At 39.2% G+C, this 16,148-nt stretch overlaps 1 protein-coding gene across 3 annotated transcripts in view; it reads left to right on the top strand.

Moving 5' to 3' along the window:
* Positions 1–456: 456 nt before the first annotated feature.
* The window catches only part of LOC134357348 (ubiquilin-1-like), a 46,425-nt gene continuing 30,733 nt past the window's right edge, over positions 457–16,148 (top strand). The window contains exon 1 of one of the 3 annotated variants that reach the window (XM_063068803.1): positions 457–947. In XM_063068803.1, the coding sequence (XP_062924873.1) occupies positions 822–947 (126 nt within the window). In that variant the 5' untranslated portion in view covers positions 457–821. Of the gene's footprint in view, positions 948–3,581; positions 4,073–16,148 lie in introns of those variants that run through there. The other 2 variants (XM_063068802.1, XM_063068801.1) reach the window with 2 other exon arrangements.

The raw sequence follows: 16,148 nt of genomic DNA, 5'->3' as shown, positions 1-16,148 counted from the left end.
TTACCCACCAGGCAGGGGCACCAGCTGGAATATGATTCAATGCTACTTGCCCATATGTCGTACTGTACACTCGAGGAGAAAATGCACTTGGTTAAAATTGGCCGGTGGTTGCATTCAAATGTATGTGCTCGATTTTGCTGAGTCAATAAAATCAATTGTCAACTTCTCTCAGTTTCCCGTGCTTTGCATAAAGGAATTGCGATTTTAACGGAGAGGGAGAAATCAATAAGTTTTTTAAAAATCAGTTTATGTGCATTTACTTAGAAGATTTTCTGATAATTAAAAAAATTATAGCAAATTCGAAATCAATCATCAAACTGGATTAGTACACAAGTCAGCATCAATTACAATTTAATTTAAAATTTCGTCTGATCCAACCCTAGGTGGGTCAAGATGTCTCCAGAATTTATTTTCATTTAAAAAATCTTTTTTTATTAATTATTATTAAAGATCAACAAGGTCTCCAGAATTTAAACACCTTTACACCAGGGCGGCATCTCAAGCAGCCAGTAAACGTCACTTCCTGTGACCAAGGCCTCCCTCTCCCGGCATCCCAAGTTCCACTTTCCGGTTGTGGCTGCTGCCCTCGCGCATTGCGTCATCGCCAGCAGTCGAGCCCCGGTAGCGTCATCTGCGCTCGGTGCTGCCCGGTGAGGCGGAAATATTAGTGAAGCGGCGGCGCGGCCGGCTGCTGACTTCCGTGCGTATTGGTTTGATTTTCCCTGCGGTTTTCCTGAGGACCTTCCCCGCCCACTCGTGCGTTTCCCGTGGTGCCGCGGTGCAATGAGGAAGCTGGCTGCTTGTTGACAGGAGGCTCCGGGATGGCGGAGAGGGCGGCGGGCGGTGGGCCGGGCTCGGCGGCTTCAACCAGAACCATCAGGGTTACCGTCAAGACTCCGAAGGATAAGGAGGAGTTCGAGCTGGCACAGGACTGCACCATCAAAGAGGCAAGTGGCTTGGCACTGCTGCCCCGGGGGGAGGGTAGTCACCGGGGACGGGATCTGGGCACCAGCTGAGTGCCGGCCTGGGATGGACCCTGGCCCTTGTCAGCAGCCGCGGCGGACGGCTGTGCTGGCGGGCAGCCGCGCTCAGTCTCGATGCTAATAAATTCCTTACGTTTTCTTCTGCGAAGACTCGGTAATACAGCGCCAGGATCTCCCAGTCACGCTGTGTCATCCCAGACTTTAAACATCGTCATCATGACAGTCCGCCTTCCCGAGCTGCTTAGCAGTAAATAATTAAGAAATAGCATAACAGAAAACAGTTTAAACCTAATAGTTAACTTTCAACATATACATAATAAGATTTAGTAACGTTGTAAGCGTATTTTGGCGAGGCAGTTATCTAACAGTGTACTGCAATGTTAATATTCTCCCCAAAAAACAGACCAAAGCGAGGTTATGGCGTAGCTACAGCGGTTTTAGTAAGTTCCTTTTGGTCCGCATGCATTAACTGTTAGTTTTTTTTTCTGAGCCATAATCTGTGGAGTAGAAGGCACTAATTGGTACGTTCATTTCATTTCCATAGTGGGTCTCTGATATGGTTGCATCTCAAATTCTGATGAAAGAAGCAGATGGAAAGCTGAGAGCCTCGTACTAGCTACACAAATTTCTGAGTAGTTTTATGGAAAATATCTCTGAGTTAGGTAGAGACTTACAGAAGGCAATTATTTACTGACTAAAAGAGTAGGCAAAGAAATCAATCCTTGGCAGAACAGGATAATTATGTGTCTGTGTTGTCCAAAAATGAGATGGTACTATGTAAAACTGAAAAATATTGCTTGGAGTTGTCCTCAGGTGTTCAAACGAATTTATTTGTTAACATGTTGTAACAAGTAAATAGAAAGTTAAAGGGGGAGTCCAAAGAGAATTTGAGGGATTATCAATGTCTTATTCACTTCATCAGTTTGGGGGAAGCTGATGCAATGTGGAATCTTCATTGCAGATAGTTGCAATTTTTGATTTGTTTCACAAAACAATATTATTAATATCCATTTTAGAATCCTTGGGTATAAAGATTTTCTTTTAAATGTGGTGATTTTTAATGTTCTTGACAATCAAAAACATATGTAGAACAATCCTATACTTATTTTTATGCACACATTCTTTCTCTCACTCTCCTTTTTCTCCCTCTGTCCCTCTGAATATACATCTTGCCCATCCTCTGGGTTCCCCCCCCCCCCCGTCTTTCTTCCCGGACCTCCTGTCCCATGATCCTCTCGTATCCCCTTTTGCCTATCACCTGTCCAGCTCTTGGCTCTATCCCTCCCCCTCCCGTCTTCTCCTATCATTTTGGATCTCCCCCTCCCCCTCCCCCTCCAACTTTCAAATCCCTTACTCACTCTTCCTTCAGTTAGTCCTGACGAAGGGTCTCGGCCTGAAACGTCGACTGCACCTCTTCCTACAGATGCTGCCTGGCCTGCTGCGTTCACCAGCAACTTTGATGTGTGTTGCTTGAATTTCCAGCATCTGCAGAATTCCTATTGTTTTTGTAGAACAATCCTATTTTGATTTAAGTAGAGTTTGTGTTGTGTCTCTGCAGTTATTAATCAGTCAATAATGGTCTTAGTTTTCTTTGAAGCTGATACGAAAAGGGATTTGTGGCATAGCTAATCTAAGAAAACACTTAGTGTTTTCAGAATCAGAAGTGTTAGTTTTTATTTGTTCTTGAAATCTTAAGGAACGTATTTTGAAACTGATTTTAGGGTCCTGGGAATCTTAACAGGATGCTCGAGATCATCAAGACTATTTTTGTTAATTAAGTAAAATTTATTGATTTCTTAGTTATTTCTCATTTTCTTTTGAGGTATTTCTCAAGAAAATTATTGGTTTAAAAGGCTTCTGATGATATGTCAATATTTGAACAAATTTCTATAAATTTACCATTCACCAAGATTCTTAGTATTCCCATAGAAATATTCTGATATACCCTACAGTTGCATTCATCATTGTTAGTTTAGAATTATTCAATTGGCTGAATGTAAAAGTTTAATTCTCTGAAATGTTGCAAATGAAAATCAGTCACGTATTGTCTAAATTATTCGTTTGGGGAATATGATGTTCGGGGAATTGTAATTCAACATGTATTATAAAAGCAACTGAAAACATTTATAATCAGAACCTGAGTTTAGTTTTCTCCACTTCTATTATTGTTGAGGTGAAATTCAGCAGGTTTAGAAATTTAGAAATCACAGTGTTGACAGAACAGTATTTAACTCTTTAAATCTTAGACATGCTTTCCATCTGTTTGATGATAAAATGGCAAGTACTGATGAAGAGCTAAGCAAACCATCCTGACCAAGAAAATTGCTCAGCACCACTGGCATAACTTGTCCTCGCCTGGTGTGACCTCACCATATACCAAACCTGAATTATTTATCAGACTAATACTTGACACGATTGGTGATGTGCCATAGGGTTCAGGTTGGGTAGTTGGGCTTGTATGTAGTTTTAGTGTTCAAGTGATCATTTTGTATTCAACAAAATAAAGGAGGATGTGACTCTTGGTTTGTTAAATCCTTGTAGGCTCACTGTCAAAACACCGTTGGTGAAGATACCTGGAAGGCCACGTGTGCTGTCAAGCTAATTCTGAATTCTGTGTGGATTAAATGTTGATAATTAAATGTTTCTTCTGGTCCACGTGCTTAAGTGAGACTGAATAATCTTTCTTGCGCCCTGACTGATGTACTCAAAAATTTAAACTGTAATTTATACACTTGTTAGTGCTGATTGGGAGTCTACAATCACTTACGAGTGATTGTAATTACCCTGTTCTTGATCACTGTTTTCAACTAAGGAAAAGAGCAAATTCTTGCCATTTGGCCAGGAAACGGGGTCACTGGCCCATGAAGTCCATGCTGACCATCAGACATCTATTTACGCTAATGCCCTTTCTTCCTCCCGTCATGCTCTTCAACTGTCCTTGGATTTCATCATCTCTTGCCTGCACACCTGAAGCAGCTGATTCACCCACCAACCCGCACATCTTCGAGATGTGGGAGAAAAGCAGAGCCACGGAGGAAACATACATAAACACAGTGGATCAGGAAAACCCTACACAGTCAGCACAGAAGGTCAGGTTCAGGCTCAGGCTTTGAAGTAGCTGCTTAACCAACTGAGCTACTGCGGTATATTTGCACACCGGAACATTTGATTTACTTGTATATGTACCTGAAGCTTTGAAGGCTGCTAAATTATATTTACAATTGATTGGTACTGTGCAGTGTAGGTTGATGGGACAAATTGTTCAGTTTCATTTAATCTTATTGGAATTGTGTTATTGGTATTACATTCTCTTCCATGGCTCATAATTTCAGTTAGTAAATTTAAAATATCTGTTACAAATTGTTTTAAAGGTTTTGCTGATAAAACAAATTGAAAGTTGATTTTGATACATTCCTAACTCTTCAGGCAAATATCAAATCCAGTGAATTGCTGTTATCATAAGGGCTAGTGTTTACTAGATGTGTACAGAATTAGCTTTGATTTATTTTCAAGTAATTTGAAAGATTGAAAGTGTGTATGCATTATACAACCGTGAGCCTCATCTACCCACAGACAGCCACGAAACAAACAAAACCCTGCCCCTCCAGCACATGCAAAAAAAATTGCGCAAACAGCAAAAAACACCGAACATAAAACAAAAGCGAGAGAGTCCAGGCATATTTAGTTCAGTCCAGCCCAGCACTGTGTCATTCGTTATCAGCAGACCACCCTGATCAAAATCGCCCAAAATAGCAACAGAAAAGAGGAGCAGCCAGAAGCACATTATAAGGTGAACCAAAGAGTCCAATCCACAAACCGCATCACTTAAACCGTGCCCAAGACCAGGACTCTGGCAGCATTGACTGAGAGAGAGACCATTTGAATAAAAGGATCTTCCTCTGGGACCATCAGCAGAGGGAGAGAAGCAACAGAGCACACGCAGACACCTTCCCTCCGGCAGCAGTGAGCAGGAGGCTGGTAAATGGCACTGAACACCGGCTCGCTTTCTGCTCACACCTTGATGGTTTCAGTCTTCCTCGACATTTTACTCAGTGAGAAATGGAGTTGATCATGGGCTCACATCCCACCTACTGGCTTCTTGGCCTCGAGGCCACATGTTTCACTTGAAACCTCCACCGAACACCCTTGGAGACGGCAAACCGCCAGATCGCTCAATCGCCCCAAAAACACACCAGAAAAATGTAGATCACAGGCTCCAACAGTTGCAGAATCACATTAAGAAGACATAAAAGAAGTGAAAGAAATAGTTTTATGAACCATCCGGAGGATGTTGCCCTTGTGTTGTTTGCTGGCACTATCTTCTTCCAAACATTCCTGATGTTATGTAGATTCATCCCACAAATAAACTTCCAACGATGTTTCTAATAGAGATACTGTTTAATGTTGAAATTTTCAGTCTCGTATAGAATATATCTCAGACATCACTTTTGCCATTTGTTTGCTCATTCATTTATAAGACTGGATAGGCTGAGCTTGTTTTCCCTGAAGCTGATGAGGATGTTTATGAGGAGGATAGTTAAGATAGATGTAAAAAATATTTTCCCATGGACAAAGGACATGTGTTTAAGACAAGAGACTAATATTTTCTGAGGGAGAGTTATTTCCACATAGAGGATGGTTGATGATGCAATGACTGAGAAGGCATTGGAGGCAGAAGCTCTCAAGATATTTTAGATGCATCTAGGCAAGTACTTGAATGTGCTTAAAAGGGACGTGTAAATTTTGGTATAATGTTTCTGTCCTGTACATCTAACTTAATTGTAATTCTAGTATATGCAGCTTGTAGAGCAGAGCAAAATGTTCAGTGAAGACTCAAATTCCACATAAAAGTATATATATTATTGATAGAATGGTATACTTAATTTTAATGAGTTCCCAGTGGATCACAATAATTTGATTCTCTTATTATGATTGGACTAATTGCAAGATAGTATTTATTTTATTTTAACCTAACATTGCCTGTGTTTTTAATGAGTTAAGCTACAAAGTTATGATTGGAAAACTTAACTGAAAATGGAGGGGGTATGGCAGCTGTGAAAATCTATCCATGGTGTGCAACTTAAGAACGAGTGGATGTGCTTTCGGGATAAGAGGCCAGTTGCTTATGCCTGAAATGAGTTGTGCCTGAAAAGAGTGATTTCTCAGAAGACACAGAATACCTTTGAGAAATCATGGTGAACCACAGGTCGAGATATCATGCACTGAAAGAGATTAGCGTTCAGTAAAAAGGGAAGAAATTAGTGGAGCTGAATACCTGATGACCTGTATGCCAAAGTTTGGAAGAATGAAGCATAGCATATAGTGGATGCAGTGGTTATCATTTTCTAAAATTTTATTGATTCTTAAAGGTTTTCGCTGATTAAATGGTAACAAATACAACACTATTTAAGAAAGGAGTTGGGGGGAGGGAGAGAGAGGAAAAAGAAGAAAAACGTAATTGGAGCTTTAGAGCAGTTAGCCTAATACCAAAAAGGAGAAGAATGCTTGAGTCTGGGTAAAGTGATGATCGGGCACTTGGGAAACTGTAAGCAGGATCAATGAACAACAAACTTTGCAAATGCAAATATAAATAAATAGCAATAAATAATGAGAACATGAAATTACAAGATAGATGATTCCTTAAAGTGGGAACACCGGAAATAGAATGAGTACAGTTATTCCCTTTTGTTCAGGAGTCTGATGGTTGAGGGGTAGGAACTGTTCTTCAACCTGGTGGTGAGAGTCCTGAGGCTCCTGTACCTTTTACTGACGGTAGCAGTGAGAAAAGGCCTGGTCTGGGTGGTGAGGATCTTTGATGGATGCCGCTGGATCAAGAACTTGACAAATGAAATATAATGTGAAAAGTTGACTTTGTCCACTTTGAGAAACATAAACGGTAACTTTTTAATATTGAGGTGTTGGTATTCAGGAGGACCTAGTATACAGATCATTAAAAACTGTAGATATGTAGTTAGGAAGGCAAGTGGTATTTTGGCCTTTACTGAAGAAAAGGATTTGAAAGTGAAATATTACTCGATATTATGGACAAGTCTAGTCTCTTTACCCAAGAAGGATTATTGTAGTGGAGAGATCGCATTTGAGGATCAACAGATCGAGTCCTGAAATGGCAAGTTTGTTTTCTGAGGAGAGAAAAGCCAATTGGGCCTGTACTTATGATTTTATAACAATGAGAGATGTATACAGTTCTTCTGTAGCATGATCGAGGGTCAAAGTTTTCTAGAACCAGAGGTTACAGTCCATCAGTTTGTCACCATCAGTCATTTATGGTGGGTGAGAACTCCAAAACTCTAGGTTTCCGAGGTCAGACAAGTAGATATTGTACTCTTAAAAACTTGTGGATTACTAATATTTATTGGCCTAGATGAAACTTAAGAAATGCAAGGTCGTGCTAGAATAGTGGCCGTGATAGCAGTACTTGTTATTGTTTTAGTCACCATACTAAATTAACAGCACTAGAGCTGGCTGGTGGCGTAGTGGCATCAGTGCTGGACTTCGGGGTGAGAGGTCCTGAGTTGGAATCCAGCCGGCTCCCATGCTTGGGTTGAGTGTCGAGCTAATAACTCGACCTCGTTTTAAAAAAAAACCTGGGGAGGGATGGGCTCCGCCAGGTTTCAGATGCCCAAGACACCCAAAAAAAAAGCTTGTCATGACGGTGCTCTGATGCGTGTGTGTGTGTATATATATACACACACACACACACACACCCCAACACTAACAAACTTCAATCGTATGGCCAATGGCCAATTTATCAGTTGTTTCCTTTACCTTTGTACTCAGAACAAGGGATTTTTTTTTAGATATACAGATTTCAATAGCAAACAACGCTCACCGGTTAAAGTTCCATCAACCATTAACCTTCCTGTTACTGTTCCTATTTTTCATCCAGTCTGCCACTTTTCTGGGAAGTGTGCCATGAGTGACATTGTAAAATGGTTTTTAAATCCATGTAACCTCTATTTGATTCTGCATGCCTCGTCAAAAAATTCAGTTATCAAATTCAGTTATCCTTGGAAGTTAAGAAATCTAAGCCTTTATAGTTAATTAATGTGTTCCCTTCTCATTAAAAAATTTAACCTGTCCTCAAATATTAAGTATTTACAAGTTTTGCTTCTTGACCTTGGATTAACTTGATTGTGTTCATCCAGGACTTGTGTAAAAGTTTTATATGTTTGTACAGGTGAAAAATGTTAAAAATAAAAGGTCTGATGGAAAGTCATAAGCTAAAAGATCTACATTGATAGTTTCACCATGGATACTATTTAACTATTAACTATTTGTAGCTTCTGTGGTTTTATTGTTGAACATTTTACTTGCTCGTTATTGGAGTACCCTGTTCACCACCTCAAGCCTATTCTGCTAATTACTGCATTAAGCCCACTACTCTACATTTGTGACTGTGTGGCTAAGTGCAGCTCTGGCATCATCTATACATTCACAGAATTTTGTGACTAAAGCGTGCAAGAGTCATTTTATGTGCTTAACAAAAGCCACAGCTCTTCCATTACGAGCGAACCAAAAGCAGTCAGTCACCTTACCTTGACGTCATTACGTCAGACGCCTTCCCTTAAAGTGAACGCAACAACTCAATGATAATGTTTTTCAATTATGTAGAACAGTTGCTATTATGAACAATATTTGTCACCTGTGACCCATTATATTCCCCTCAGCACCGCTGCTGTTGTTAAAGTCTCAGTTGGCAACAAGGGAGTGTACAGGAGTGCAATAGATTGGCTGGTTGAGTGGAATTGCATCAACAACCTTGCACTTGATGTCAGCGAGACTAAGGAATTCATTGTGGACTTCAGGAAGGGGAAGTCCGGAAAATACGCACCAGTCTTCACTGAGGGGTCAAAGATGAAAAAGTTGAACAGCTTTAAGTTCTTGGTTGTCAACATCTCAGAGAACCTATCCTTGGTGCAACACATTGATGAAGTTATGAAGACGACATGCTGGTGGTTGTACTACTTAAAGAGCTTGCGGAGATTATGTTACAAAGAAATCTTGTAAATCTCTATAGATGTATGATGTGGAGAGAATTCTGACTATTCTGACTTGTATAGAGGCTCAAGTGTATAGGATTGCAAGGGGCTTCGTAGGGTTGTAGACTCAGCCAGCTTCATGTGCAATAATCTTCCCCACTGTCAAAGACATCTTCAAGAGGCAGTGTTCTTCATTAAGGACCCTCACCATCTACGACATGCCCTCTTCTTACTCTCATCAGGGAGGTGGTACAGGAGCCTGAAGATCCACACTCAGTGATAGCTGCCTCCTCTCCACCATCAGATTTATGAGCGGTTGATGAACACAACCTTTATTATTCCATTTCCTTTGTATGGTTTATTTATTTTTGTAACTTTTAGTAATTTTTATATGCAAAACAAATTTCACATCATACAAACATTTGTATATGACAGTGGTAATAAAGCTGATTCTGTTGATGAGGCTTTTTAAAACTGTTGGTTCAAATTAGAGGATTCATTTTCAGAGTTCAGAACAGAAGAGCTACTTAAGATCTGAAAATTGGGTTAGGGTTTTGTGTGTGTATGTTTGAGAAATTTTCATTTAAGTTTCCACATGGATATAATATACATAGAATGATAGTTTTCTACTACATAATTAAGAATGAAGACTATAAACTAATTGCTGGTGCATTGGTTTTTAGATGTCTTTTGCTATTTTAGAGTAGTACTTAATTGTGATGTATCCTTCAATTTTGTGTTATGCTGTTTATAGTTGGAGGAGGATGTGTGAATAATTAGAATTGGTTAGGTATGCAAGGCATTTTCCAACATTTCCTCGATGGAGGCAGTGTGCAGACCTGTATTTTTTAATATTAATTACTGGAACCTTTTTTTGTCTCATTAAACATTGGGTACAAGTTTAATGTTCAATTATTGTAACTTCGAGTGCCACAGTGTAGCGGTTAGCAACTCGGTGCAGAGTTCAATCCTGGCGTCCTCTATAAGGTGTCTCTATACGTCGTGCCTTTGGAATGCGTGGCTTTTCTCTGGGTACTCCAGTTTCCTTCCACGGACCAAAGATGTATCGGGTAGGTTAACTGGTCATTGTAAGTTGTCCTGTGATTAAGTTAAGGTTAAATCGGGGTTGTCTGGTGCCACTGTGTGGTGCAGCCTGATGGGCCAATCGTATGCTGTATTTCTAAATAAATAAATAGTGTTTATTGGCAAACCAACCAGAGCAAAGCCTTTAGCTAATATTCTTCAATCTACATCAACCTGTCTCTTTTTTAACACTTCATTTTATTGTATTGTACTGGTAGTCTGGGTGATCTTTAAGACTTTTTCTCCTGGCTTTTAAATCTGTAAACTTTTTAGTCCAACCTTGTTTTTTTTTCTCTTTCATTTCTACATACTTACTGCTTTTGAAAGTCTGATTCTATTCTAGCTTTTGTCTCCCACTTTTGATGTTTTTGTGCGTGATGTTAATAACATTTCTAAACAGTTTAAGTTAGATAAGAATTGAAAAACAAGTCCAATGTGTTGCATTGGAATGTTTTTGGAACATTTGTTTGAATCCTGTGAGACATGATCTGATGAGTTTTGCATTTCCCAAGTTAAAATTTGGGAAATTGATCTGGAGTTTGTCAAAAGTCATGGATGTAAAATTAAGGGTTATATTTCATTAAAATGACTTAATATTGATAATCAGATGGACTCAGTACCAAGCACTTAAGTTTGTGGTAGGTTGACCACTTTTCATTTACTGATCTAGGCTCATGCCTCACTCCAGTACTTCAATTCATTGGTGTGTCAGCACTTAAAGTGCTGAGTTCCTGGCTTTCAAGTAAGATGTTAGAATGGAGGCCTCGTGACACTTAAACAGAAAATGCTGGAAATGATTTGCAGTGTAGACGATATCTGTAGAAAAGAAACTAATTCACTTTGAGGTCGGAGTCCTCATTGGAAAATAATACATGTAAATGAATTCAAGGGTTGTTGCACTATTTGAACACAAGCGTGGAGATTTCCCACTGATCATTATTGCCATTGGGGAGGAAGTACATTAGCCTCAATGACTCAGAACAGTCCTCGAACCCATGATCACTACTTTGATATTCCTTTCTTTATCTTTACTTTTGTAGTTTATTGTAATTTTGTCTTTACACTGTATTGCTGCTGCAACAAACTTTATGTATTGTCAGTGATAGCAAGTCTGATTCTGGCCAGCATTTATAATACACATAACTAATTTACTTCTGCTATTATCTAGATGCTTTCTGTATGGAGAATGGTAGGCAGAGGTTTTTGCTTAACAATGTTGTAAGAAGTTCAAAAAATGTTTTGGTGTGAAGTAGTCTGAGATATCCTAAGAATGCTAGTTCACTTATTCTGTCCACTTTTTCTTCTGTCAGGCATCAGAAATTAATGTAAAACTAGAAACCCAGAAGTAGGATAGTTTTTTTTAAATATATAGAAGAGGTTTCTGAGTATAAAAGTTAGGGTAACATGCCTCTTTTTCACAGCTTTAAAATGTTATGAATTAATGTTTTGAAAGTCACCTGGCAATCTTGGAGCTCGACCTTACAAATGTGTCAACAACATGTCAGCAATTTCTTTCTTGCGTAATGGAATATGGGCCAAAGACTAAAACCCATTGTAGGATTTCCAGTTTAAATCAGTTTATTCTGGATAGTTTTTGTACCTGATGTAACAGTACATGTTACTCAGTGTTTTGTTCTGTATGAGTTTGGCTCAGTTGGTCACCATCTCCTCTGAATTGGGCTGTGTAGCATTAGAGCTTCACTTCACAGGACACCACTTAAAATGAGAGTTGTACTGCAACAGCATCCATCTGATTTCTTTCTGCCTAATTCACCAGTTTGGATCCTGTTTGGTAAAACTTTGCTTGGCTGACATTTTCCTTTTGTGCAACTGTAAGAAAATAGTTGCAGAAAATTAATTTTGGTGCCTCTTGTCTGTATTTACCAGCTGTCTTAAAGTGGCGCATTAACACTAGAAATATTCAGCAGGACAGGCCACAATATTGAATTCTATGACTTTTGAGTAATTTGATTTCTCGGTCTGTTATCAGTAGTCCACCTGTGAATTTTGGCTCAACTTGTTTAGTAGTTTTTCCTCTTCTGGAAGTGGAAGGATGTTCTGAGCATGACTTCCTGCTCTGCATTTTGCAGCTCCCACATTCTTTTTTTTCTATGTTCTTCCTCTCTAACTATTCCCATGCATTTGCTGGATAACCTTGTATATAGTTGATACACATGTTACTGAAGTTTTATCCTATTGGAGGCATCACCACCCACCCTGCAGTTTAATGGTTTTCTTTTTATTTATTTATAAACCGGTACGCCTGGAGGAAACCCAGAGGGAGAACGTACAAACTCCTTGCAAGCAGTGGCGGGAATTGAACCTGGGTCACTGGTACTGTGAAGTATTCTGCTAACCACTATGATACTGTGCGGCCCTGCTTCTCAGTTCTCTCAAAGGGCGATAGACCAGAAACATGAATTCTTCTTATTTCTCTGGCCTGCTGAGTATTTCCAACACTTTTTTGCTTTTAATTTTATTAAAAATTGTAGATTTCCAACATTTTCATTTTTTAAGTTTACAATGCATATATTGCTTTCATGAAAGTCAGAGTTTTAGTTGCTTGCAAGGAAAGTAGTAAAAGTTGCAGCATCTGTATCCTACATGTTTATTAAAATTCATTGCCCCAAATGTGAATTTTTGAGTAATTCATGTTTAAAAAAGAATTTGTATCTCATTTCTGTTTCTACTTATTGATGTCCCACTTGTAGATTGGCTTCTTAGCCCTCCCCAAATGCAAGGCAATGATTCATTGATTTAAAATATCAGAAAGAGCCTGGAATTTGACAAGGTGATCTTTGCATATGGGATACTGCAAACTTTTATTTTGGTTTTGTCCACAATGGTGCAAATCTATCAGTTAGTAACATTTTCCATGGTGTTGTGGATTTGGGAACAACTGTTTTCCTCTAAGTGCGAACAATAGTACAAAATTTGCTGTAGGGAAGACTTGTATTATTTCAAAGAAAGTGCTGGATGTTGAAGGGAAATATGTGATACAATGAAACAGGATTCTTTTCTGTTCAACTATGTTTAGTTCACTCCATTTGGTAAAAGTATAAAATACAGTATTTTATTGAAAGTTAGGACAAAATACCATGCTAATTAAAACTTTTAAAATGAGGATTTTCAAAAATTGTGGCATTCAGTAATTGGTCTGCTGTGAAGGTTGGAGGATGCATGAGTTGTTTTGTGATGCAGAGGCATAGTCTAGTTAAATGAAGTGGTAAATGGGTTTGTTTCGCTTTGGTTGAGGAGAAAGGTGTGATAAATTTTTTAATCCTACATTTCATTTTCAGAAATTTAAGTGATGAACTAATGAGCATTTTTTTGCATCATTTCCAAGTTTAATCATTTATTATCAAAGTACATGTATGTTACCATATACAACCAAGGTTCATTTTCCTGTGGGCATAATACATTCAATAATCATAATAGGATCAATGAAAGACTACCAACTGGACGTACAACACAGTGTGCAAAAGACAACAAACTGCAAATACAAAAAGGACATAATAATAAATAAGCAATAAATATCAAACATGAGATGAAGAGTCCTTGAAAGTGAGTCCATAGGTTGTGGGAACATTTCGGTGATGGGGCGAGTAAAGTTATTCTCTTCTGTTCAAGAGCCTGATGGTTGAGATTTAATAACTGTTCCTGAACCTGCTAGCGTGAGTCCTGAGGCTCCTGTTCCACTTTACTGAAGGCAGCAGCGAGAAGAGCGTATTACCTGGGTGGTGGGGGTCCCTAATGGTGGATGCTGCTTTCCTGCGACAGTGCTCTGTGTAGATGTACTTGTTGGTGGGAGGGTTTTATCCGTAATGGACTGGGTCATAGCCACTATTTTGTTTTTTTTTCCAGAATTTTCCATTCAAGGGTTTTGGTATTTCCATACCAGGCTGTGATGCAGCTCGTCAATGTACTCTCCACTACACATCAAAAGAAGTTTTTCAAAGTTTTAGAAATTAAAAGTACATTTATTATTAATATATGTGTGTAGTATATAACCCTGAGATTCATCTTCCTGTAGTCAGTCGTGAAACAAAGAAACATCATGGAACCCGTTCGAAGAAAGCATCAAACACCCAATGCTCAAAAAAAATTGTGCTAACGGCAAAAAAATGAGTGAATAACACACAAAATATTAAACGTGAAACTGCAGAGTCCTTGAAATAAACCAGGAATGTTCAGTTTAGTTCAATTCAGTTCAGTTTAGCGCTGTTTAATTTGTTAACTGCAGCGGAACCTGTCCACTCCTGATCAAAATTATGAAAATATCAATTTTTTAAAAAAAGAGAGTAACCGGGAACACACATAACATGAAATGCAGAGTCCTCTAAAAATCAGTTCAATCCCGATGAAACCTTGCTCAAGACCAAAGACTCCTGCACTTTTCTCCGGCAGCAGGGAACTAGAGGGAGACCAGTCAAATTCGGGCTGATGGTGCTGAACACCCGCTTGCCTTCCGCTCTCGTTCTTGTTTATTTCGATCTTGCTTGACACCTTAATCACCAAGTTGGTCGAGAATTGAAGCCGATTGTGAGTTCATGCTCTGCCATTAGGCCATACACTCCGTTCTCAACCACACTGAATTCCTTCAGAGACAGCAAAATCACCAGATCGCTCAGTCAGCCCAAAAACACATTATCAAAATGTAAATTACAGCTTCCAATCACATACAGATTAGTAATGGAAGTATATTTGAAAGAAGAAATCATGTACTCATTTCCTTCATTTTCCTTCACTGTCATGGTGGCTTTTTATGTAGCTGGTTGCTACGATCCACAAGCAGAAATCTTGTAAGGTTTGATGAACCTCTGTGACAAGGCAAAAAGTAGCAATCACGAGCTTCTTGTGCACCTGCTGGAAAAGCACACCTCATAATTAAAATAGGAAATATTCAAATGTCTTTCTGCACTATTTAACAATGTGTGAGTACTGGAATTGGTATATTAGCACATTAAAATGGGTCCAATCATTTTTCTAGGCAATGGAGTGAGAAAGCCAGGGAATTGCAAGTGTTATAGCTTGTCCAAGAAATTGTCCAAACCCAGCATTTACAGATAGAAACCATAGAAACTACAGCACAGAAACAGGCCTTTTGGCCCTTCTTGGCTGTGCCGAACCATTTTCTGCCTAGTCCCACTGACCGGCACACAGACCATATCCCTCCATACACCTCCCATCCATGTATCTGTCTAATTTATTCTTAAATGTTAAAAAAGAACCTGCATTTACCACCTCATCTGGCAGCTCATTCCATACTCCCACCACCCTCTGTGTGAAGAAGCCCCCCCTAATGTTCCCTTTAAACTTTTCCCCCCTCACCCTTAACCCATGTCCTCTGGTTTTTTTCTCCCCTTGCCTCAGTGGAAAAAGCCTGCTTGCATTCTCTCTATCTATACCCATCATAATTTTATATACCTCTATCAAATCACCCCTCATTCTTCTACGCTCCAGGGAATAAAGTCCTAACCTATTCAGCCTTTCTCTGTAACTGAGTTTCTCAAGTCCTGGCAACATCCTTGTAAACCTTCTCTGCACTCTTTCAACCTTATTTATATCCTTCCTGTAATTTGGTGACCAAAACTGAACACAATACTCCAGATTCGGCCTCACCAATGCCTTATACAATCTCATCATAACATTCCAGCTCTTATACTCAATACTTTGATTAATAAAGGCCAATGTACCAAAAGCTCTCTTTACGACCCTATCTACTTGTGACGCCACTTTTAGGGAATTTTGTATCTGTATTCCCAGATCCCTCTGTTCCACTGCACTCCTCAGTGCCTTACCATTAACCCTGTATGTTCTACCTTGGTTTGTCCTTCCAACATGCAATACCTCACACTTGTCTGTATTAAACTCCATTTGCCATTTTTCAGCCCATTTTTCCAGATGGTCCAAGTCCCTCTGCAGGCTCTGAAAACCTTCCTCACTGTCTACTACACCTTCAATCTTTGTATCATCAGCAAATTTGCTGATCCAATTTACCACATTATCATCCAGATCATTGATATAGATGACAAACAACAATGGACCCAGCACTGATCCCTGTGGCACACCACTAGTTACA

The sequence above is a fragment of the Mobula hypostoma genome, chromosome 16, assembly GCF_963921235.1.
Source record: "Mobula hypostoma chromosome 16, sMobHyp1.1, whole genome shotgun sequence".
Classification (NCBI taxonomy): Eukaryota; Metazoa; Chordata; class Chondrichthyes; order Myliobatiformes; family Myliobatidae; genus Mobula; species Mobula hypostoma.
The sequence above is the reverse complement of the archived record's forward strand: the minus strand, read 5'-3'. Positions and strand labels throughout refer to the sequence as shown.